The sequence below is a fragment of the Sturnus vulgaris genome, chromosome 3 (assembly GCF_052056855.1).
Source record: "Sturnus vulgaris isolate bStuVul1 chromosome 3, bStuVul1.hap1, whole genome shotgun sequence".
NCBI classification, from domain to species: Eukaryota; Metazoa; Chordata; class Aves; order Passeriformes; family Sturnidae; genus Sturnus; species Sturnus vulgaris.
In genome coordinates, this window is record NC_142245.1 from 15,715,221 (window position 1) to 15,739,125 (window position 23,905).

General features: G+C 39.0%; 1 protein-coding gene across 4 annotated transcripts in view; it reads left to right on the forward strand.

Moving 5' to 3' along the window:
- FSHR (follicle stimulating hormone receptor) overlaps positions 1-23,905 on the forward strand; it is a 78,367-nt gene that overhangs the window by 16,156 nt on the left and 38,306 nt on the right. For all 4 annotated transcript variants that reach the window (XM_014883248.2, XM_088161033.1, XM_088161030.1 and 1 more), the window contains exon 2: positions 12,741-12,812. In XM_014883248.2, the coding sequence (XP_014738734.1) occupies positions 12,741-12,812 (72 nt within the window). The remainder of the gene's footprint in view (positions 1-12,740; positions 12,813-23,905) is intronic.

A 23,905-nucleotide genomic window follows, 5' to 3' on the forward strand; every position in this document is an offset into this window, starting at 1 on the left:
CACTGCTGATTTATTTTCACTTTGTTTTCAAGCAGAGTTCTGTTCTGTGTTTCATTTTTTTGGTCCTCTGTTTCAAAGGCATATTGTTTCACACCTCCAGTGCAAGCAGGGCGGTTTAGATTCCTTTTTCTGATAGATGAAGTGAACTCAGGAAAGTTTATCTGACTCTTTTTCATGCAGGTTTTGTTCAGAAGGTGGCCCACTGTGTGTTGTTCTCTGTTGTCTTAAACCAAAGCACTACCTTTATGCTAGGAAAAAAAAAAAGTATTTACTTAAATGCGCTCAGTCTTGCCATCTTGCAGTTCCTGGGAGTCACCATGTTCCTAAACTAAGGGCCAGCAGAGGAAATCCTTTCCCTGGATTCCTTGGGAAGCACAGGTTTGCCAAGGGCTGGTTGATAGTTCTCTAAAAATAAATACCTTTATTTAGACTTAGATAAATTGAATGAAGACCTTATTATTCCAAACAGGTTAAAAGAGGGACCTGAAGGAAATAGACACCTTTCAGCACCAAGCTGGCTTTGAGTTTCTGGGCAAAGATCAGCATTTAGTGACTTAGTGATATTTTGTTTACTGTTAGTGCATTTTTAGTGATGCTATTAGGCCTTCTTTCCCCCAGTTTAACACAATTATTTAAATCTTTAACCTCCAAATTATTTGGCTGGTTCAAAGCTCTTTGAGTGTCCTGCTTGTGCAGGGACTGCATTGTGCCTACTGCATCTTTCAGTGTTTGATGCTGCAATGTATTCTTTCCACGGTAAAAAAAAACAACTCGTAGTCAGTTCCTAATTTATGCTGAGGTCTGCTTGGTCATTCTCACAATCTAAAGCCTGCAATTTCTTTTGCAGTATGTCAGGACTATCAGCTGGAATCAATCAGGCAAAACATAAGCCTTGATATTGTCATGAAGGAAACAGGCACGAGGTAATATAGAGTAATATCCTTTGAAGCCTTGGTCTGGCTTCAAAACATTCTGCTTTGCTTCAGAATCAATATGGGCACAGCAAGATGAAGTCAGTGTTGCTGAATATTTCTTTGTAGGTTAGAAATGCCTTATGTAGTGCATTAGGAAGGTATCTTTGTTTTGACTTGAGAGCCACAGGTAGATTATTGATGGGATACTTGCTACAACCAACATTTAAGCAAAACCACAGTTGTTCAGATACAGTAAGAAAGAAACTCCCTGCAGCTTGTTTACAACATGATCTTGCCCCAAACCTTCACAGAGATGTCGCCTAGCCCAGAGAGCATCTTCTGCAAGGGGTCAGCAGCCCAAATTTGACCCATCAGCTCCAACTAAGGCCATGCTATTCCCCAGGTCTCCAGGCAGGGTTACAGCCCAGCAAAGGCAGATCATGCTAAGTTTTTCCTTCTGCAGGAAGGGACCCCCTCCTTTGCCTGCTCTCTCCTTGCAATATCAGCTATGTCTGTAAGTGAATCAAATATCCTATGCACAACAGGGAGTCTTAGGGTCTGCTAAGGTTAGCTTAACAATCAGACAAGCATTCAAGCTATGTTAACACGGTACCCCTCCAGCCTCCACGTAATTCCAGCCCAGGGGGTTGCCTGAAATTTGTGTTGAAGCATCAGTCCTTGCCCACCCTCTCCAGGACTTCTGTGGACCTGTAGCATCCCTTTGGCTTTCCATGCCAAAAAGTCAGAGTCAAATTGGTTATTCCTTTTACAAAAGTCTCATCGTGTCTTTGATCAGCATTAGTGCCCTCATCTTTACCTTTCCCAATCTCAAATACCCTTTTTGAGATGGAAGGGATCAGAACTACACCCTCTGTTTTTACAGTAGAGAAGAGAGAGAAAGGCTTTACAAAAGGAGTGCACCAAACAAGTGACACAAAACCCATAAGCATTTAGAGTATTATGAGCCTCAATTTGACTTCTAGTCCCCCTCCCAAAGAGGGCCTGGGAGAAGAGTAAGAGACAACTTGAGATTTTGCACTGGAAGTTCAATTTGCCTGATTTTACAAAGATTATCAAAAGTACGTAGGAAAAGAATTTGTGGCAAGCTGAAACACTCTTTTAATATTTTCATTATTAAGGAATGCTGAAACGTTCTTGTCACATTTATTTTTGGTAGTATCTTGTGGAGCCAATTCTGTGCAATGAAATGGGAGTCTGAAAGAGGTGCTGAAAGCATTAATTCCTATCAGCAAGTGCCACATCCACATGCCTTTTTTTACCCAGTTTTATGCAAGGAGATGCCTATCACAGTCATTTAGAGAGCTGATGTCACAGTCAAATCAAGAAATATGATGGAAGGGTGTGTAGGAAGGGGGCAAAAGTCTCATCCACTGAGGTTAGATGTTGAACAGAATATATTTTCCCAGGCATAACTGCTAAACTCTTTCTTAGAGGTCTTCCATAATCTGCAGCTGTGCCATGAGCAGGTCAAGTTTCTCCCATCTCTATTTCACTCTTCTATCACCCTTTTTAGGAGGACCATGTATGTTTATTATTTTTAAGTGTTCTGTGGAGGGTTCATGTTTGGGAAGCACTCTGAAGGTGAAAGCACAAAGCACATCTTTATTCTGAACACAACCTAGCATTTCAGTTGCCAGTATGGTCAAGGTGGCCTCTTTCTGAAACAATACTACTCACTTTCAAATGCAGTAAAGATCCATGCTTGACAATAGTGCAGGCTTTTTCCTGTGTATTACCTGTCAGTCTTAAAGGAAACAGTACAGTTAGTATTTTTAAGGGTAGTGGCACACTAGCTGCCATGCTATATTTAGTCAGGAGCATCATTTTAATATGTGAAAATAAATCCATTCCTAATGGAAGGTAGATAGATAAATTCAGCTTTTTGCAGTGGCAAGGTAATTCCTTTATTTGGTTTTGTACAAGGAGAAATAAGGAGAATTCCTCGCTTTTTCATTCCCTATCAAATTGGTGATGTCTATGGGGAAGACACTTCAATAACAGAGAAAGACTGTGAGGGAGAAGAGATACTCTTGGTAGAATGCAGGACAATATTGGAAGAGTCCAGGCACCTGCAGCTGATATCCTTGTTATTGTTTCCTGCAGCAATCTCCAAGAGATGAGCTGAGAGAAGTTCTTGACATGTGTGCTCTGTGATTGGGAAAGGACCAGTGATATGGGAGTGTGTGGTGAGCAATGGCAGTGAACAGGAACGTTTACAGGACTTGAATAAAATGTACAAAGTGCATTAAAGTGTAAGGACTGTGAGCTCTTCTGCAATCACAGGAACCTGTTCCTCACTTTAATCTCATGGTTACTCCCATTCTCAGTGTGCTCCGTGGTTCACCCGCTTTCACATGGAGCAGTAATTCCAAGAGCCAGCCCCTGAAAGAGTCGGCAGAGACATTCAGATTAGAGAAAGGCATGGCCAGAGGAGATTTCCTTTTTTTGCATGGTGCTGGAGTGACCAAAGTTGGGGATTTTTTCTGCTTTGTCACTTCTAGTGTTACTTCAAAACTTAAGCATTTAAAATTTAAATGTGTGCTTCAGTAGTTAAAAAAGAAGTAAATTCTCTGCTTGCTATGGTGCTGAAGAAGCAGGAGCATATGGCAGAGGCCCAGTTCATTTCTGTATTTCAGGATAGCTGTGTTAGCACAGGTCTGGCTGATGCCCTGGGAGAGCAGAGTAGGTGCTGTTTGCTTCTGGGACCCCTCTTTCCAGAGAGGCTGTTTTCCCAAGAATTCCAGTTGAGTTAGTTGTGTTTGACACTCATGCCGCTCGTTGGAAAATACAGCACGTAGTAGATAGCAGGGAGAATATTTACTTTTGCAAGGCTTATGTTCAGATAGGAAAGAGGAGTACAGTCGAGTCTCCAAGCACTGTTTCTTAAATGGTTTCTGACTGCTCTGGCATCGGGAGTATCTGATATCTCATTACAACTTCAAACAAGCCTTTGCATGTATCTAAATTAATCCAAATATTTGGTGGGGACCCTGTTACTTATTAGACTGTGTGCTAAGTAGGGAATGTAAAAGTGAGTGTCTTTCTTTTTATTTCATTAATATTCTGGGATATTTTATCTGTGTCCCATTAAGCAGCACAAGTAGAGTTCCTATGAAGGTATGGATAAGAAAGGAAATAAAAAGCACTCCAGCTGTTTCTAATGAATTTATCAAGATAAAGTGACACAGGTAAGTTATTTGGTGTTTTGCTATTCAGTGATGGTCCAGCGAGTTTTGCAGAAAAGCTTCCTTTTCTCTTTTACCTTTCCTAAGGCACCCAATTTAGGGAATTTTGTCTCTGGAGGATTTGTCTCAGTCCATAAAAATATTGTCATGTATGGTGGGCCTGCCAACACAGAAAGTCCCAAAGTCTTAGATGTAGAAACACTATGCACAAAGAACACTTGTCACCTCTTGGTACGGCCTCAGACAATGAACAAACCCCTGTTCTCTCCCTGCTATGAAGTAAGATCTTTTTTGACACATTCTTGGGACAGGAGGAGTCTAAGTGACTGGCTATGTATGAGCAGGATGGCTATTCTTGCACTGAATCAAAAGACGGGAAGAAAGTTGTGAAGACAATACCTAAAAAGCCTCCCATCTGATTTGACTGTGGACATTTTCCAGAACAGTATTTGCCTTGACAAGTTGCCCATGGGAAAGAACACAAAGTAAAACATTCTTTTTGGAAGAACAAAATACCCAGTACTTGTACAATGTTCCTTTTGTTAGGAAATTATGCAGAGATATTAATATAAATAGATGTAACACCAAGAATGTGCTCGGAGTGAATGAATTTTTAATGGCTCCTCCTCACCATAAAGATGGTGCAGATATCAAGGTCAGGTTTTAAAGAAGCTGTACATTCATCACATGCTGTACGTTTCTCAAAGGTCCCTGTGAGTAAGCTGTGAGGAGCAAGGATGTGCTCTTCTAAAAGTAGCATAGTGTCTTACAGGATAATCAATACTAATAAAAGCATAGCTATTTGTAAAAATAAAGCAATCATCCTGGCTCTCTGTAACCAAGATGGGATAACTTCATTCACTTGTGTTACTTATCTTGCACAGAACACTTTTCACAGCATGCCTTTGACATTAATAGAAGCAATTTTAACTGTGCTGTCAAGCTTACTGCTGGCCTTTTTTGTGGTAACTCATTCCAAGCAGTTAAACTCTTCCCAGATGTGAACATGACTGTGATTCTTCTCAGAGGCCTAAAGAGGACTTGTTTGTTGCAATTTGTGCTCGGCAGCAAACCCTTTTTCTTTATGTGTGTATATACTGTAGAGGAATCCAGAGCTCCAGCTTTGCTTTACTACAGCTCTGGGCAAGCTTAAAGCAGGGAAGAGAAGCTTTCTGCCAAAGTAATGCTTTACAGCATTACTTTGCCTGCTTTACCTGATGTCATCTGTGTTTGGGACACACCTTGTGCACTACTGCTACTTGCACCTAAATCTTCAACAGAGTTTATTTTCAGGAACTTTACAAAATCAGTTAACACATACAGGCAGCTGGTCTGAATAATCACAACTTTTGTGCCTCTCCAGCTTTGCCTCAGTGTAAATCAACCCAACCTAAATACACTGAAATAACTACAATAAGTATAAACCATTAAATATGTCAGAACGAGTAAAAGTCTTAGTGTTGCATTCCTTTTTCTAATTGTGAGTTTTGCCATACTTTTTTTTTCTTCTGTCCTTTCATATCTAGATTCCTCCCACCCTATTCGAGCAGAGCTATTTAAAAGCACCTTGGAGTTTTATTTTTAACTGGCTGCACGTGTGACCTCAGCAGGAAGCTATCTCTGTGCTGTGGGGGAATGTAGCAGTGCTACTGAGGACAGTGTGTGCTTTGTCCAGAAATGAAAAGGCTATCAGGGCTGAGACTAAACATGCCGTGGCTTTGGAAAACTAAGTCAGGGAGGAGGGACAGTAGGCTTTACAAGCCCGTTGCTTGACCACTTTTACAGTCTTTTAGATGCCTGGTTGTTTTTGTTGGGGGTTTTTTGGGTTTTTTGTGGTTTTTTTTTCTTTTTTTATTTTGTTGGTTTTTTCTTTTTTTCTCAAGAGTTTTCTGTTTCCTTATCTCTCCTTATCAGCTGTTAGCTGCCTACAGGCACTGTGTGCAATTAATTAGCTGACCTAAGCAAGGTCCTCGGGGAAAAACAAATCCCACAGCAAATTTGCTGTGTGCCTGTGGTAGCAGCATCACAGCTCTGCTGGGAAAACAGGCATGTTGTTATCCATGCCGTGGTGTTGTGGGCACTCTGCAAGTGAAAAGCCTACATGACATTGGGGGTGTGATCTTAAAATGCTTCCCTGCAGCTTTTTCTGGCTGGGAGGCATTATTACACTGGGTAAGTGTTAACTAAATTTAGAATAGGGATGCAATCAGTACTATTAATTATCCTTTTAATCTAATTCCAAAAAGAAAAGGAAATTGATTTTTATGGGAGGCCACTGATAAAGATTAAGGAGTGATTTTTCATCAGCTGCTGCACTTACTGCCTTTTAGATTCTGACCTGCAAAGCAGACGGACATCACTAATAACTTCATCATCACTTCTAATTGTATTTACTTTACCTGTAGAATAGTATATTTAATAGCTCACAAACCAAAATATTTTCTTTCTCACAGATGCTCTTTACATCACTCACAGACCTGAAGAGATTCCCAAGTAGCCTTCCCTCCCAGATTAACATTTTCTATCTTCTTCATGAAAGGAGCATTGCTTAGATTTTCCTTGGAATACTCACCTTTACCAACTTTTATTATCCCACAAGAGGAATTAAACCAGCTGCACTGCCTAGATAACTACTTTCTCAAGCATTTAAAAGGGATGAGCAGCTGACTTAAGCACATTAGGTGGATGCAGTGATCAGATGCCTCAATCCAGATTGTGCATGTTAGCAAGGGATTATGGTCTTTCTCTCATAAGTGCATTTACATGTGTGTGAAGTAGGGCCTCTCAGACACACAAATCCATGGATCATGTCTCAGTTGAACAAATGAATTGCAAAGCTCATCCTCCATTATTCGAGTGTGCCTGCCCTATCAGGTCTACGCTTTGAAATTAATCTATAGTTACATGAATAGTCATTATTAGAAAAATATTCCATTTAGCATTGGTTTTCTCTTAAAATAATACCATATCTCTCTGAAAAGGCGAGACAGCAGGATGGTGGGAGATGGTTTTTGTCACGGCTTGTGCCGTTCCTCATGATCCTGCTTTACTCACCTTTACAAAGTCCCTACTTCAAGATCCCATGGAACTCAGGTGACTAATCCAAATTTTTCCCCATTCTTAAATTAAAGCCTCACGAGTATTGAAAATAGCTTAGCAGCATGATATGCATCCTCTCTAAAGACTTTAAAATCCAAAAGCAAATAAACCCAAGCTTTTTGCATTTAGCTTGATGGTTTTTGAAGCCTGATGTTTTAGCATCCAATTTATGACTTTTGTACTCCTCTCTGCCTGCTGCTAGGAAAGGGAAAATATAGCTTCTTCTGAAAGCACCTACAACCTACTTAATCTATTCCAGAGATTTTCCATCTATGCAGTTGAGTAGGGGAAATACTTTAATGTTCACATACATCTACATATGCCCTTTCCCAGTGAGATGTTCACTAGAACTGGACCCTAGTCATAGTGAAGTCATATGACAGTGTGGACCCATTTCAGTGAGCTGGAGGCTTACAAATGTTCTTCATAAATTTAAATTAAAGCACATTTAGCTCTAAAGAATCTCATGATTTATTCTAGTGAGAATTAGAACAGAAGTTTAGGGCCAAAGTGACATAGATCAATTGATTTACATTATCTGGGATGAGGTCTGCAGTATCTATTTGTCTCTTATTACAGCATGAAAAGCAAAATAGTCCTTCACTGTTGTATTGACTAATCAAGCCAAAACAGAAAAAAAACCCCAGCAGGATGCAAGATCTTGTTGATTTGTGCGTTTAATCAAGAGCATGTTAAATAGGTCATAGAATCACTTTGTCTTCCCCTGACGTAAAGCAAAAATTCATCTGTTGCTTGTGCTGGAACCTCCAGCACATCTCCAAAGCAAGAAGCAAAAAACAAAAAAAAGGACAACAAAGAAACAACCAAAAAGATTTACAGAGAGTAAATTAAATTTCACTGTAAATCTTTGTTTGACAAAATGCACATTGCTGCAGAGGATTAGAAGTTGATAGCATCAGTCTATTAGCTCGGAGATTAAAGTAAAAATGTTCTTCAAAATCCTATCACATTTATTTCTTTGGAACCAAAGTTGGTGATTTAGCATTATGGTCACTGAATCTTTTTGGCTTTTTATTTTATTTTCCTTTGGTCTTTAAGTTATAAAGTTTATAGTATCTGCTTGATATAGTTCATTTTAACATCAAGAATTTGTAATTTACATGAGGTAGGGAAGATAATTCTGCAATGCACACAGTTTTCTGATTAACTGTGTGTAACTTAAGTAGATCTAAGAAATGGGTTTTAACGAGTGTTTTGAAAGACCTAAATTCAGCCAGGCTTTATGATGCAGAATTATTTTTTACTTTTTTTTATAACCAGTCTAATTTCTGATAATCAGTGCAGTTCTTTGTTGTGCAAAGTTATTGCCAGTGGCAGGGAGAGGCCTTTGCCAAGGAAGGGGGCTGGGAGGAGGGGAGACCAAAGCAGTGTGGGAGCAAGTTCTGGTGGAAAATTTATGCCAAAGAGCGCCTTATTAATTGTTCAAGAAAAACTTGTGGGACCAGGGTCTGAGAATTCATTTGAGGAATATGTAAAATACACCATTCTGAACATAAATGGCTAACCTCACAAACACAGTGAACTTACATTGGCTTTACTTCTCACGTTTCCTTTGCATCTTTTTTTTCGGAGACAATTAGCGGAAATGAGCTGTATAGGTCCACTTTTTTAATCTTCTAATTTAACAAGTCTTTTTAATCACCCATACCTTGAGATATTTGAATAATGACATCCAGTTCTCCATTCTTTTGTGATGAGGTCAATCTCCTTTCTATCACTGGAATCATGTGGGGCTGGATGAGAGAACATTAATTTTTCTGAAGGTTTTTTTTTCTACATGTCTTATACTCTGCCTGTCTGAACTACTTCAGCTGAAGAAGACTCTATTTTAAGAAAAGATCAATAAATCTCATCATAACTGGAAATGTTAGAGGGTTATTCAGGAACATTTTAGCAGTACCTGCTAATTTCTGTTCTTTGCATCATGTCCCCTATAGGCTTTGAGATTAATTTGTCACTATGATATTTCTGTGATACTGGACACAGCCATACAGAGACAAGATGCATTTCTATTGTTAGTTCTTCATTGGAGTATAAAGTACAAGTCATCTGTGTCAGTGGCTTCATATTAACCAAGATGCCACTGTTTTAAACATCAGGTTTTGATTTATAAATAAACAAATCTACAGGAGATAGTTCTCTCCTCGTCCTGACAGGTCTAGCTTTAAGTAGCAACATTTTTAGTAGCTTCATAACAGAGGAGTTTACTCACACCCATTCATGAGACAAACAAAAATTATATAATAAAGAGATATGTAAAGCAATTAAAAGTGAGAAATTGAAAAGGGGACTTTTGCATGTTCAGTCCAGAGAAACATAAAAAGTACTAGTGTGATTGTATAACTGAAGCCAACAGCTTCAGTCCCTACCAAAAAACTCTTCAATAATAACTTTCAACAGATACTTAAGTCAGGATTTAGAAACCTCTTCTGGACATCAGGGCATGTATTGAAGCAATGGGCCAGACTATCCTTTTACATCGTGAATAACAGTAGTTAATATTGCCATTTTTCTATTTCCAGCTATGTATATTGCCTTCACACAGTGCAGGATAACCATGTAACCACTTGCTTCCTTTTCCATGCTTCCTGCTGTGTCATTTGTTAAGTTTTGGGTGGCTCCAGCGCTGGAGTCCTTTCCAGGACTTTCTCATGCCTTGTGTTGGGCACCTGCCTCTGGGTTTTCAATTCCACACTGTTCACTGAATGTTTAGGCCTTTCAGTACTTTCCTTGCTGATACATAAGCACCAACATAAATTTTTAGGACCAAATATTGCATCTCTCTCTTAAGCACACGTTTTTTAGAGGAGGCTTTTCTTTACTTGCGTCTCTTGACATGAAATATGCTTTAGCAAACTTGGGCTGTATTCATTTATTTGACCCTAAAATAGCACCAGAAACAAAACCTGGGAAATGCTTTCCATTTATTTCTCCATGTACCTCAGAAAGAATTGGTACTGCACAGCCAGTATCTCATGTTAAGTACAGATTGATTCTTGGAGACTAATTGGTGGGATTTATTGACACTAGACAATTTGGCTAGTTATAATAGATTCTATTCATTATACAGCTGATAATTCAACGAGTAACTGATTCTAATTTTCACTGTTAGTTATGCCTATAAGTCTGACTTTATATAGCTTGCTCAGAGATGTTTAAAAACAATTAACCTTAATTTTTTTTAAGTGGAATATGAGATTTCAGCTATTAAACTTAAATTCTGTTTTAACTGCTTCAGGGCATTAGACACATGGATCCTGAATTCTGGCACCTTATTAACACAGGATACCAGGGTCTTCAACAAAGAAATTCAAGGTCTGATTTTTAGTTCTATGCAGATGTGGCTTTTCTCATATCGTTGGCCCCATCTGTGAATGAGATTCCCCTCTTTTCATTAGTTTCTGTATCAGACTGCAATTTCTTGTTGTGGTGAAGCACAGCATAGGCCAGTGTTTAATTAAAAATTGCAAATGTCCCGATGACCTGTGCCTGCACAGAAAGGATTCATTTTAGCACATTGACATGAAAAAATGATAGGTGGCTTTTCAGACAAAGCCCTTTTTCTAGGACTCAGAAATTAGGCATGCATTTCTACAAAGCAGAGTTTGAGAGAGATTTCAAAGCAGATCAAAGTTAAAGGGTTTCCTGATGGTTGGGCTTTGTAGCACTAAGCCTGCTGGGTGTTCTGCAAGGATCCATTGTACCCATCCACTCTGAAGCACAGCCACAGCTTTGCATGCATTACACCAGCCCTGTTTTCAGTCGGGTTTTACAAATTGCCTAATCCAGGTTAGGCCTTTTCTGGAAGCTCTTTTATCCTTCTAACATTTGCATAATGATCTCAATACTGTAATTCTTGTGTGACAGTGTGTTGAAGCTTTTTCTGATTTGCATTAACGATAGTACAAGAATAATGAAATACCAAGTCGACTTCATCATCTTTCACAACTGAGAATACCATAAAGTTCAATGTTTAAAAAAATTTGTGGAACCAAGTTCACTCTAGTTCTCTAGAACTAGGTGAGGCGTGCATTGACTTTGTCCTGCTTAAGTAAATATTAACTCATGAGGGGCTAGATTCTATTAAAGATGTACCATTTAAAAATGTGAACTTGTCACATTGGTACTCTGACAGAATAATAATTTTTTTCCCCTAAAATTTTGATTAAAACTTGATAATTTCCCATGAAAATTCTCAGAAATAAAACACGGATGGGGATGTGTTAATACTTTATGTGAATGGTAAGGAAGTAAGTCTCTAGTTTTGAGGCATTATGTTAAAATTTGCAGGACTACACAGCAGGTAATACCAGGCTGAGTTCCCATTTCCGTCCTCCTGCAGACCTTATAATGAGGCAGCATATGAGCTGAAAGGTGATCCCAAACAGCCATGCATAACCAGTTCTGAAATGATGAAAATTAGGGGTGGTCTGGCAGATATGTTTACCGGAAAAAAGACTTCCATGGTAATGAAAAAAAAAATCATCTCAATTTCCACAGAAAATAGACTGAGAAATTGAATCACAGGGTGTGATGTATGTATGTAACATGTTCATATGTGTAACTGGGGTAAGTGGGGTATTTTAAATAAGAAAAAATACTTTTTAACAACTGTCTCTTAATGCAACCAATATTATCTGATGTCTTGTGATGAGCAGGTCATGTTAATATATGCCTTTGTTCATGCTAGCTTCTTATCAATTATTCTATGTGTGAAAGAAAACAATCATGCAGATAACATCTTATTTATCTGAGGAGCTCTAGAAACCCTATATATCATTATCATTTGCTGAGTGCCATTAGAAGTTTTCTAGTCCTTTTTGTTTATTGTGACTAAAGGAGATGACTCCAGGTTAACAAAAAGGCTTACATGGTATTTCAAATGTGTTTTCTTCATAAACCATGTTCTGTGACCTTTAAAAATTATAAAAATGTTGTCCTGGTGAATGTCTGATTGAGTATTCCAAAGCCCAAATTTGTGGCACATTATGAGCTAATTAGAAGAGGTATTGTGAGAAGCCATAAAGGTATTAAAGTTGCAATGATGGGAGACAGTGGCTGATTCCTTCAATTATCTCTGCCTCAGGTTAAGGAATTTTCCTCCATGAGCATGGATGGACCACTTGACAACCTTGAGTAAACACCTCATCCCAGTCTGACTCCACAGGGATGCTTCATCCTGTGCTTGAGCATCACTCAGAAGAGCAGTTGAGATGGGAAAGATGCTGCTCCCTCTCAGCAAACAGAGAAGCTGCAAGTCTGGATTTCTTCCTGAAGCAAACAGGGAAATGGCAACTACTGATGAATGTTTTTTCCCCTGAGGAGCCCCAGGGATGTGCTGTAGTTTTGGATGTTACAGCTGTTTTTAGATTCCAAAGCCTTCAGGCTGGAGACCATTCTTGTGCCTGTGAGAAAGGCCTCTCCTGTGCTGGCAAGGCTACTTATTGCAGAGTTCTGTGTTGTGAATAGTAAATAATCACCCCATTTTCTCTATTTTCAGGAGATTTGTCCTCACCAAGATGAGAGTCATTCCCAAAGGAGCTTTTGCAGGACTTGTTGACCTAGAGAAAATGTACGTATTTCGTCAATATTTACTAGGAAACAACTATTTTACTCCAAGCAGCATTTTCTGATTGCATCTCCTTTTACAGCCTGTGAGCAAGTCCTTGTCACTGAGCTTCATATTATTTTATCTTTCTGTTTAAAAAAAAATTGACTGCTTTTTCATTGACACCTTCCAGAACAATGTTGTCATAAATACATTTTCATATCAGCAATCAGACAGTCTTCAGTCAAAGGGCTGGTTGAGCATGGAGTGTCATTGCACTTAATAAATACAGTGCCTTAGCAGAAGATCACAGCAAACTGATTATTTTGCGGGTTTTGGAATGAAACAGAGGAAAGAGCTCCTGTTAAGCTAATTCCTGGTCAGCTAATTCTCTTTTCACCAAGGAATAAATAGGATTGTTTTGTGCATGTTCAGAGGAAGCTGGCAGGATGTGTGAGAGAAGTTTCTTACGAGAGATAGATCTAAAAAATCTTCGTACACAAAGAGTGTAAGCAGCTCATTTCTGTGAATTTTAGTGATCAGCCTGGAGATACAATTGTGAGCACCTTTGATGAACAGATGTATCTTACATTCATTAGTACGCTATTGTGGAGGTATTGCAGCTCCACCACTGGAAGGGAAAACCCTTGGTAATATGTTTCCTACTTCTCTTTAACAATAGAAAATCTACTGCTTAGCTGGTTCTAGCACCAGAAATTATAACCCTCACTGTCCAACCTGAACTATTCTGCCTCGTGTATGATTTTTCCGAAATATTTCCTATATGGGCAAATCACATTTTGCTTAGAAACAGAACAGCACTTACACCCTGATAGGAGAGGATCACAAACAGGCTGCTCACCCAAGAGCAGTCTGACTGGGAGTGGGGAAATGTACTTAAAATGTAGTATCTTTTTCAGTACTGCGTGTATAATGGGAAAACTCCAAAGAACATTTCTCTGCATCGTTTCTACACTTCTCCCTCGTACTCTTGCATAAATAAGGGATTTAGCAAGAAGGTGGTGAGGGCTCCTTTTAGCCTAGTCCTTATGGAAAATCATTGAGCACTTTGGACTGTGAAATGGGTTGAAAAGTGCATTGTGAACTGCTTCTGTTATCTTTAATTACTCAGAAACCATATGTCAGATGTGTATGAAGGCATTGAATGGGATATTTCTAAGTGGTGATTTATTGTTAACCAAAAAAAAAAAATATATGGAAATGGGCTCAATTTGAAAATACATCCATCTACTAGTAGTACATGAAGGAGAAATGGGGACAGTCAGTTTATAGCAAAACATCCTTGAAATGAAAGTGTGATAAATATGTAAATGAGACCAATCAACATCAACAAAACTGTGGTATTTGCAGATGATATAGCAAACAGATAAAATTTGAGATAGCTCACAAATCCTAAACCTAACCCATAAAACATTCATCAGAAATTCATGATAATGTAGAGACAAAAAAAGTGGGTAAGCAAATAATAGATTTGCATATAAAAACACAGCCTTTGTATCAAAGCCTTTTTACTCTTGCAAGATCATGCACAGAAAGAAAGATTAAGCAAACTGTAGCCTATTTAAGGAAAACAGCTATTAATGATGTGATACCTCCATATGGTAAAATGTGGATGGACTGATGTATACAAATGAGGCACTTCAATGTAGTTTGTGTGCTCCCCTAGAACTGAGTAGTCTAAAAATGAAGAGTGACAATATTTCCTGAATGTGTTACTGAAGAAAAACAGTATCTTCTGCAGTCCAGCTTAGCTGTACTCGTGATTTTCATCGCTAATACATCATTCCTAAGTGTGTTTCTGAGGATAGGGTAGGTGTTAAAGCCCAGAATTTGGAGGGAAATGGTGGTCTTTGGAATCACCCATAGGGGATGAAGCAGTTGATTACAAGTTGGTCAGAGGCTGTCTTGGTCATAGCAGACTTTGACCTGTTTAGGACACTGGTTCAGAGAGTACTTTGGGAAAGAGTCCTGAATTAGAAATAAGTTCAGAAAGGCTGGACATACTTCAAGAAGGAGATCTTAAAGGCACAGAAGTAATGTCCTTACATGCTAAAAGATGAGTTGTTGGGGAAGAAGACCAACTTGGCTAACATGGAGCTTTCTCAGGAATCCAGGGGAAAAATAAGTTTTATGACCTTTGGAAAGGATAGGGAACTCAGGAAGTATACAAGGATGTTGTTAGGTTATATAGAGAGAAAATTAGAAAGGCAAAAGCTCAATTAGAGTTCAATCTGGCCACTGCTCTGAAAGGTAATAAAAGGGGTTTTATAAATATATTTACAATAAAAGAAGGGCTATGGAATGTCACATTCCTTTAGTGGACCCAGGTGGAAACACTGGCACCAAGGATGAGGAAAACACTGAGGTACTTAATGCTTTCTTTGCCTCAGCTTTTAACAAAAAGACTGGTTATCCTTAGAACATCTCCTGAAAGGAGTTTGTAGCCAGGTGGGGCTCAGCCTCTTATCCCAAGCAAACAGGACAAGAGGAAATGACCTCAAGCTGTGCCAGAGGAGGTCAAGGTTGGAGCAGGGAGAATTTCAGAATTTCCAGAAAAGGCTTTAAGGCATTGGAACAGGCTGCCCATGGAAGTGGTGGAGTCACAACCCCTGAAGATGTTCAGGAAAAACTGGTTTACTTGGCACAGTGGTGTTTGATCAAAGGTTGGACTTGATGATTTTGGAGTCTCAGTGATCCTTGGGGGATCCTCCCAACTTAGAATACCCTGTGAAATATCTGCCTTTTCCAACCTTAATGATTCTGTGATTCTAGGTTAAATTGTAGATGAGTCCTCCCTAAGAATCCTAACTCTGTTATATTTCCCTTCAAATTTAATTAAGGCTTTTGAATTTTCTGGTTTTCAAAGAAAAATAATTCCTTGATATTTTCCTGTTTTCGCTATGCATTTTAGTATCTTCCCAAACATTCAAATTACCTTTAAATAGATGTATTTTGCCAAAAAATGTCAAATACTTCTCAGTCAGAGTATCCAGGCAAGGTCTCATTTATTTTCTATTTGGACTGTCCAAGGACTTTCCAGAATGGACACTAATGACCATGATTCATAGTGGAAAAACTAGTGTAACTTGGAAATGTTGATCTGAGCTCCCTGGTGAAGCTCCAGTTTTAGTTACCAAGACAAATCTTTTGGGTTTCATCTGATTTTTTTTTTTGTTGGGTTTTTTTTTCTTTTTTTGTTGGACTTTTAGGGGGCTTTTGGTTCATTTTTTTTTGGTTTTTATTGTTTTGTTTTGTTGTTGTTTAATATGGTGCAACAAGTTTCCGAGAAGTATGTTCTGGGAGAAGGATCTTTTCTTCTTAAATAAAATGTTCAAAGTTATGAAATAAACTTATGGGCTCTAATTATCAGAGACTTCTCTTGCTAGACATGGAACTTGAATTTTTCTACAGAAAATTCTCTCAGAATCCCACAGGTCTGAGGAACAGCCTTGTCATCTTGTTGCCAGCAGCTCTCCAACTCCTGCACAACTCTGGCTTCATGCTAATTTAGCCAATAGGTGTTCAGAAAAGCAGACTGGTTATTTTTGCTACATGTTTAGTCTGCTCCTAGGTCTTAGTCAACTGGAACGTGGCACTTCTTCTGGACTTCTGCTTACCCAACTTGTTTACTGTCCCAGAACTAATTAACGCTCCAGTTACTAAATTAAAAAGCAGTCCCATGCAGGCACATACCTGGCAAAATCAATCTGGCATGCTCTGCAGCAGCTATGTCATCCTCAACCCGCACAGAAAGAGCTTAATTTGCAGTAGAGACAGTCAGAGGCAACACTAAGTCTCTCTTTTTCTGTTGCTGAGTTTCCTGCTGTTATTACAAGGTGGCAAAGTAGATTTGTGAATCTCGATCCAACAAGGCCTGATTCGGGCATCATATTTATAGGAAGTTTAGTCTGATTGTGTTACCCTGTGCCAACAAAAGAGGCTTCATGTCTGTACCCTGAGGCACAATCCCCTTGAAAATCCATCATCAGTTATTTGTTCTTTTTGAAGGGTTCAAACTAAAACATAATGCTTTGGTTCATCATTTGCTCTCAAACCCATCCTGTGTGCAGCCTTAGGCAACTCAGCCGTGAGGATGAAGTACTTCTTGAACTAGAAGATGTCACCTAGGGAAAAAACACCATTACTGGCCTTGTTTTTATTTTGCAGTAATTGGAGGGAGGCATTTCTTTAACAGATACTGGCAAAGTCCCATTTTAAGACCATGAACCATGGGATGGATAACAGAGCTTGATGAGCTAAACCCTTAATGAGCCCTGGAGATCATGGAAAGCTAAAGCTTTTAGGGTTGAGGGAATTCACCAGAGCTGACACTCTTGGAAGCAAAAGTTTTCTGTCCGTGGAAGACAGCAGCTATCTACTGCTTGCTTCCTCACAAATTTGTAGAGAAAAATGGCCCTGAATCATGTATTTACTCAATTTCTTAGTGCATTCAAGATTTTCTGGTTTTCTCTTTGCTGAGACTGTGGATCCAGTGATAGCTCCTAAGGACAAACGCTGCTGCTCTGTGACCTAGATACACAAGCACCAACTTATTTCATAAGCAACAACCAACCTGATGGATGATGCTAAAATCTCTCCTGTTTGCCCCTGTAGGCTAAAAGGTGAGTCACACTTTCCTTTGGCTCGTTTAGATCACACTGAGTTACCTTTTATGTTTTATCTAAACTCAGAGGAGTTACTTGCAGGCAACGGAGACCAGAAGACAGAATTTTGAATCAAGGGGTGTCTCTCTTTCTATGGCTGGGAAAGGACCAGAATTCTTGGCTTGGTTATAAGTCTCACCTAGAAAATTTGGCATAATGCAAAGACTTCACTTTCTTTAGCAAGTTACAGCATCCTGGCAAATTCATGCATTCACCATCCAGACCTTCTTCAGCAGTAGCCATCAGGCTGCCTGGGCTAGCAAGTGGCCAACCCCTCCCAAGTGCTCCTAAAATCAGCTTCATTAAGCCCTTGCTCCTGGCTCTGTGTCACTTTTCAGCGTAGATCCCAAAGACATAGGAGGGAAGGTAGGGAGGCAGGAATTGCAGGATCACCTAAGGATGGGCATTCTGTGTCTTCTGCTACCAAGAAAGCTGTTCAGCATTCACAGCTTCTCCAGTTTCTCTTGTATTGTATGCTGCCTCCTTTGATATGCAAAAGAGTGGTCTTAGATAAGTTCATTAAAGCTATCTTGAGAAAATTGTTAGGATTCAGTGTAGCCAAAGCATTTGGAAATTGTATCTAGGCAGGAGTTGCTTTCTACCTTTCATTACATCGTTTGGATTAACCTGCTATTTATTTTTTTTGCAAGAGGAAAAACATGGATTTTTGGGATCTGCTGTGATATATAAGTTAAATAGTGCATGCTTATAAAAGTATTTATTTACATCCTTAAGGTGAAGGTGGTACACAGACCATTCTGTGTACCAAAAGACATGCTGAATAAGGTAAAAGTCATCCTTTGGTAGCAAATACTCCAGGATATATTCTCAAGGTGCAACTCTATGGATATTAAATTCTAATTTACATTATAGGAACTTCTGTGTAACTTCCTGCATCTTAAGGGCAGGCCTTCAAAATAAGTATGCTACATAATGCATTTAAATTAGTCTATGCATTTTCTCTCAGGGAACAGAGAACTACTGTTCAAAAACATTAAGGCAAGTAACCAACATAGGCAAAGAAATTCAGAATTCTAGACACAATAAGCAGTGAACAAAGACAGGGTGGCATTATTATAATCTATAAACCTTTTGCTGTATCATCACTTGGTATTCTGCTTTTCCCTGCCGAAGTTTATCTGTTGAAGAGATCTTCCACTTGCAGTTGCTGTTGTCATCCCTTGCACAATTACAAAAACTGAAGGAGAAATTTATTATCCATGTCAGTTATGCCGATGTCAAAGAGCAGAGATTTAATTACAGTTTTTCTATATTTCAGGGAAAGGTAATCTGATCTCAGTCTTTTGCTAATGCTTGGGTGGAAGAAAATTATAAATAAAGTAAAAACTCTTAGAAAAAGAAGCTAGAAAATGTAAAATCAATTAATAGTGTCCATATCAACATTTTCTAAATTTTCTATTCAAAAAGTCCCAGAAAAACACGCTAATATTTGCATATTTTAATTGAAACACATCAGAGCACAAGAAAGAAATATTCCATAATTCTTTCTATGTGGCTTAGTATCTTGATGCTTGCTTTCTTTGATAAAATAAATTTAGAAAGAAAATACATTTTGTCATTACTTGCTTTTGTTGAGCAAGAATGAGCTTTGTGGTAATGAACTGTTAGCAGAATCTTTATTTGTTAACTGCATCGATGTGAAGCCAGCATTAAAGACTGAAGTATTTAATGGGAGAATCATCTTGCACATCATTTCAGGTCCCTGTTTTACGGCTGTCTAGACAGAGATAGAGAAAAAAGGGGAACCAGCTTGTCTGAATGTATGCTAAATGCTTTAATACCTCTCCCCAGTGACATACTGTTCAGATTACCTGAATTCATAGAACATGAAACGTGGGCAAAAGCTTGTGTGAGTTCCCACTCTCTTTTAGGCAAAAACTTTTATCCAGTGTTCTTCTGCCTTCCTCCATGCTAACAAAACAGATAAAATTAAGTGCATGCTAAATTAAGATAGCCTTTTTGCTTGTACAAATGTAGGCTCTCAAGTAGCATCATCCATCCAAAATGAGATTTGAGGGTGGAATGCGCAGTTCTTAAAGAAGGTCTCAGCCCAGTGGTCAAAAATAAAAAACAAACAAAATAAAATAAATTTAAAAAAAAAAAAACACAAAATACACCCCTGCAATTAAAAGTGCTGTGAATTACCGAGGCTTTTTTCCAGTTAGTAAGATTATTTCTCAGTTGGCTTGCCCTGTTCCTAGACAGTTTGCTGGGCTTCCCCTGCCATCACCAGAGCAGGAAGCTGTGCCAGGCGGGCTGGAGGTTCGGCATCACACGGAGAAATTTCCTTCCTCTGGATCATTAAGTTTTGCAAGGCAGCCCCACTCCAGGTCCTTGCATTAGAGGCATGAAGCTGATTATTGTGACTGGCAAACCTAGCAAGGAGCCTCAGAATTGATGGCCGTCCTGTGGTGCAGAATTAATCCCATAATCTTTCTTCTTGTCTCCCGTGGGTATGTTCACTGCATGCTGAGGAGGCTGCTATGTCTGCTTTCTGGACAGCTTTTTGACATTCACCTCAGGTGCTTTTGGGCGGGTTTTTTGTCCCAAGAGGGAAGGATGGATGCTGGCAAAATCAAAACTTTTCCCCCAAAATCTGTCACTTCTTCAGTTTTCATCTCTTTCCTCCAGAGGATTCACTCTATTTGGAAAAAAAGAAAGTTTCAAGTTGTATTTTATTATGAGATTCATGTGCTTTCAAGGTAGAACAAGTTACTATCTAAGTAACTTTGTAAATATAAAAATACATATTTACTAATTAACATAAAATAATTCTTAAGGTGTCTGAGTGGTACATTTATTAAATTTATTTGCATATACCACAGAACTAAGAACTCGGAATTGCCAGTTATATTTTTATTTTATATTATCAAATATAATTCATCATTCATACATGAAAAAATATATGTTTTGTCTCATGTGATGTGCCAGAATATTGTTCTGAATTAAATAATTATCTTTTTCTTGATAAAATCAGTATATTCATTCTAATATCCCTAAATAATTTACAAAAAAATGTTCCCTTTTGTGTGCTAGTTACATGTTAACTCCCTAATTTCTCAATAGAATTCAGAATTAAAATGTACTGACTTGAAAACAGAACTGTAAATACAAAATTTAGTTTTTAAGAAAAAAGAGAAAAAACTAAGTATTTTCTAACTATAAAAAAGGTTTTTGTAGGACTTTTTTCTGTTAATCTTGTTGAATGTATTATAACTGTACCAGTGAGTGAATGCAAAAGGTGAGACCTCCTTGAAATTGTGCCCAATTTGCTCTAAATGGGATTTGCCTCAGTATTTATTGTTGCCACTACTAAATATTGTTTGTGGAAGGAAGTCTGGCACCAGCTTGGAAATGGCAATTCAATTTTAGGAGGATTTCAGGAACATCTTCCCATATTAATTTTATCCAGCTTTTCTGTTTATTTTAGGAATAATGCTAGTGGAATTGACATATTGCAATGAAGCAGTGTTTCCCATTGCTATACAAATGCTGATATAACCCTCAGCATTTATGGAAAACAAATGTTGAGATGAAGTCAAGACATTTATTTTCTAAGCAGGAGATGTTGATTCTCTGACAACATTATATTGCACAGCCTTTATTTTTATTATGCCAAATGATTGATGTGGATTTAATCATTAGTTTGATGGCTCCTTTTCTCAGTGGAGAGGAAACTGAGCATTTTATCATTATTAGTGAGCTGCATTTTGATTTTTCCATCAAAGCTCTGCTGGCCCTAATTCATCCCAGGTGTAAAACCAGACATTCATTTTGCCCATTGTTTTGTGACCAAGCCAAGAACAATTTGCTCACAAAATACTGTGAATATTTGTTTTGATTTCTAGAGCAGGAACCTGTTTTGGATGAAGACTTCCATATATGTATATGATTCTTTAAAAATAAGTACCTTTTGTGACTAAACTATTCACCACATGGCAGAGTATATATACTTATGTACTTAAATACGTGCATGTGTGGTGGTATATACATAGAGAGTAGTCTGGGAAACATTTAAATTGCCAGGATTTAGAATGGTAGACAGATACTAAGCCAGAAAATATTTTGAATGTTTGGGGAGCCAACACCACAGATGGAAATTACAAATGGTTGTGAGAGAAATGCAGAAAGCCAGAGAACTCTTGGTGTCTGTAAATTTCCCAGAGTAGTCAGCAGAAGACTGGGAGCTGGGGACAGGGACGGGCTTTTGACTTTCCCAGTTCAGAACCTCGCCTCTGAGAGCTGCTGATGTCACTTTCTGAAGGAGGATGTTCAAGAGAACATTTCTGGAACAGTTACGGAATAGTTCATTCACATGGAGAATATATTTTGTCCACCTCATAGGGTACTTCCTCCTCTGAGGAGAAGAAATGCACATAATAAATAGGAGGTTTCTCAGCACAAACACCAGGAATGGTTTCTCCATTTTGTCTTGTGCTTAGAAGTTGCCTCACTAAAAGCAGGAATAATGCAGAATTTCATTTGGGGACAGAATTAAACCGGTTTTGGTTATTTGGAAGCATTGTTTACTTCTGTCTTGCTTTTCTGCTCAAGAATACAAAGATTTACATCTTTATCTGGGAATGTTTATCCTTTCTAGTGTAATTATGAAGTGAAGGTGCTCATTAGACATGTCTAATCCCTTTGTCAATCTTATCTTTTATTTGGAATTAGGTTTTCATAGTGATGATTTTCATCTTTATTCCCCACACTTTTAAGGCTTCTTGTGCTGGATTTTTAAGATTTATGCTTTTCCCATGTATGCTGTGAGAATGGGTGAGCACGATGCAGTGAAAAGAACGTGCTTATTTATTATTTCTGTTTCCAATTAGATGAGGCACTTTAGGAGAGCTGGCAGCAGCAGAGCTCCCTGGGGGATACCCTGGCGTTGGGTATTTCCTTTGTGGGATAAAGGGGCTTTGCAACTTTGAGGGGCTGCAAGTGGTAGGAGAGTGAGAGCCCAGAGATGGATATGTGTCACTCAAGGTCTGCCCTGGGGAGCAGGGAGCAGCCCCAGGGTCATGGACAGGATTTACAGGAGATCTGAGCATAGCTTACTGCCACTGGGAACAAGCCATAGAGGAACTTGGCCCTTCAGTGTTTAGAGATGGACTGCACAAAAGAGGGGGACAAACTTTCCACCAGTGCCTTTTGCAACAGGACAAGGAGTAGTGGTTTTAAACTAAAAGAGGGTTGATTTAGATTACATATAAGCAAGAAACTTTTTACTGTTTGGGTGCTGAACCACTGGAATGTGTTGCCCAGAGATGTGGTGGATGAGCCATCCCCAGCAACATTCAAAGTCAGGTTGTTCTGGCAACCTGCTCTAGTAGTCCATCTGGGAATGGATGACCTTGAAAAGTCCCTTTCAACCTGGACTATCCTATGATTCTGTGAACTCCAATCCTCCAATGGCACTGGATGTCAGGGTAGGGAGGATATAAAATCTTCCCAGTTCTCTTCCAATATCCTGTAAGGTTCTTCTGCTTTAAAGTTAATTATCCTAGTTGATATTCTAATAAAAGCTGCCTTTTTAAGCTTAAAACCCTTTCATCCTTTTTTGAGACATCCTGTGCAGAGGAAGGTCAAGACATATTGCCTCAAAACTCATGACTTGAAGTGCCCTCACACAGCACTGTCCAGACTGTTTTGTCATTACATTTTCACCATGTGCCACATCCTGGCTCCTCCATTCCCTGATCCTGACCCTCTGTTGGGGGACCCAGTGCTATGAACTGAGACTGGAGGGCAGCAGAGGAGTAACCTCCAGGGAGGAACAGAGGACAGAGCCAAGAGGCAATGAATTTCTACAGAGGAATGTAAATGGATTTCAGTTCATCTGCGACAGCCATGTGCCCAGGCATAATTGACAACACAAACTGTTTATTTAAAAATAAGCTCGATTTTGCCTGTGTTTCTTGGTAGCAGACCTAAACACACTAACAAGTAAAGTGGCTTTTCATGAGCCTTCATCTGTCAGTACCAAGGATCCTGTTTTGTATTCCCAGGACCTAGAGCAGCTCTGAATAGCACATTATATTTCCATCCTACTGTGCTGCCAGGCACTGTGCTTTCAGGCTAACAGATAACATGTTAACAGCTGAAACAGGCTGTAAAAATGAAGGGGGAATTGTGTCAGCAGTGGGCAATCACTCTGATCTCCAGAGGGAGGGCCTCCTAATGGGATCTCAGCTAAGCACTGCACAGGCTTAACTCCCAGGCAGCACCTTCCTGTGAACTGGACAGTCTCCAGGTTTCAGGCACCTTTCCCACATAGAGAGATTGATTTCATATTGATAAATATCTGGGACATATTTGTTCTTGATTTTGGTGGTATGCAGTCAACATCAGTCCCAGCAATGTGACAGTAAGGTGTCTTTTTATCTGCACATATAAGGATTCTTCTATTCC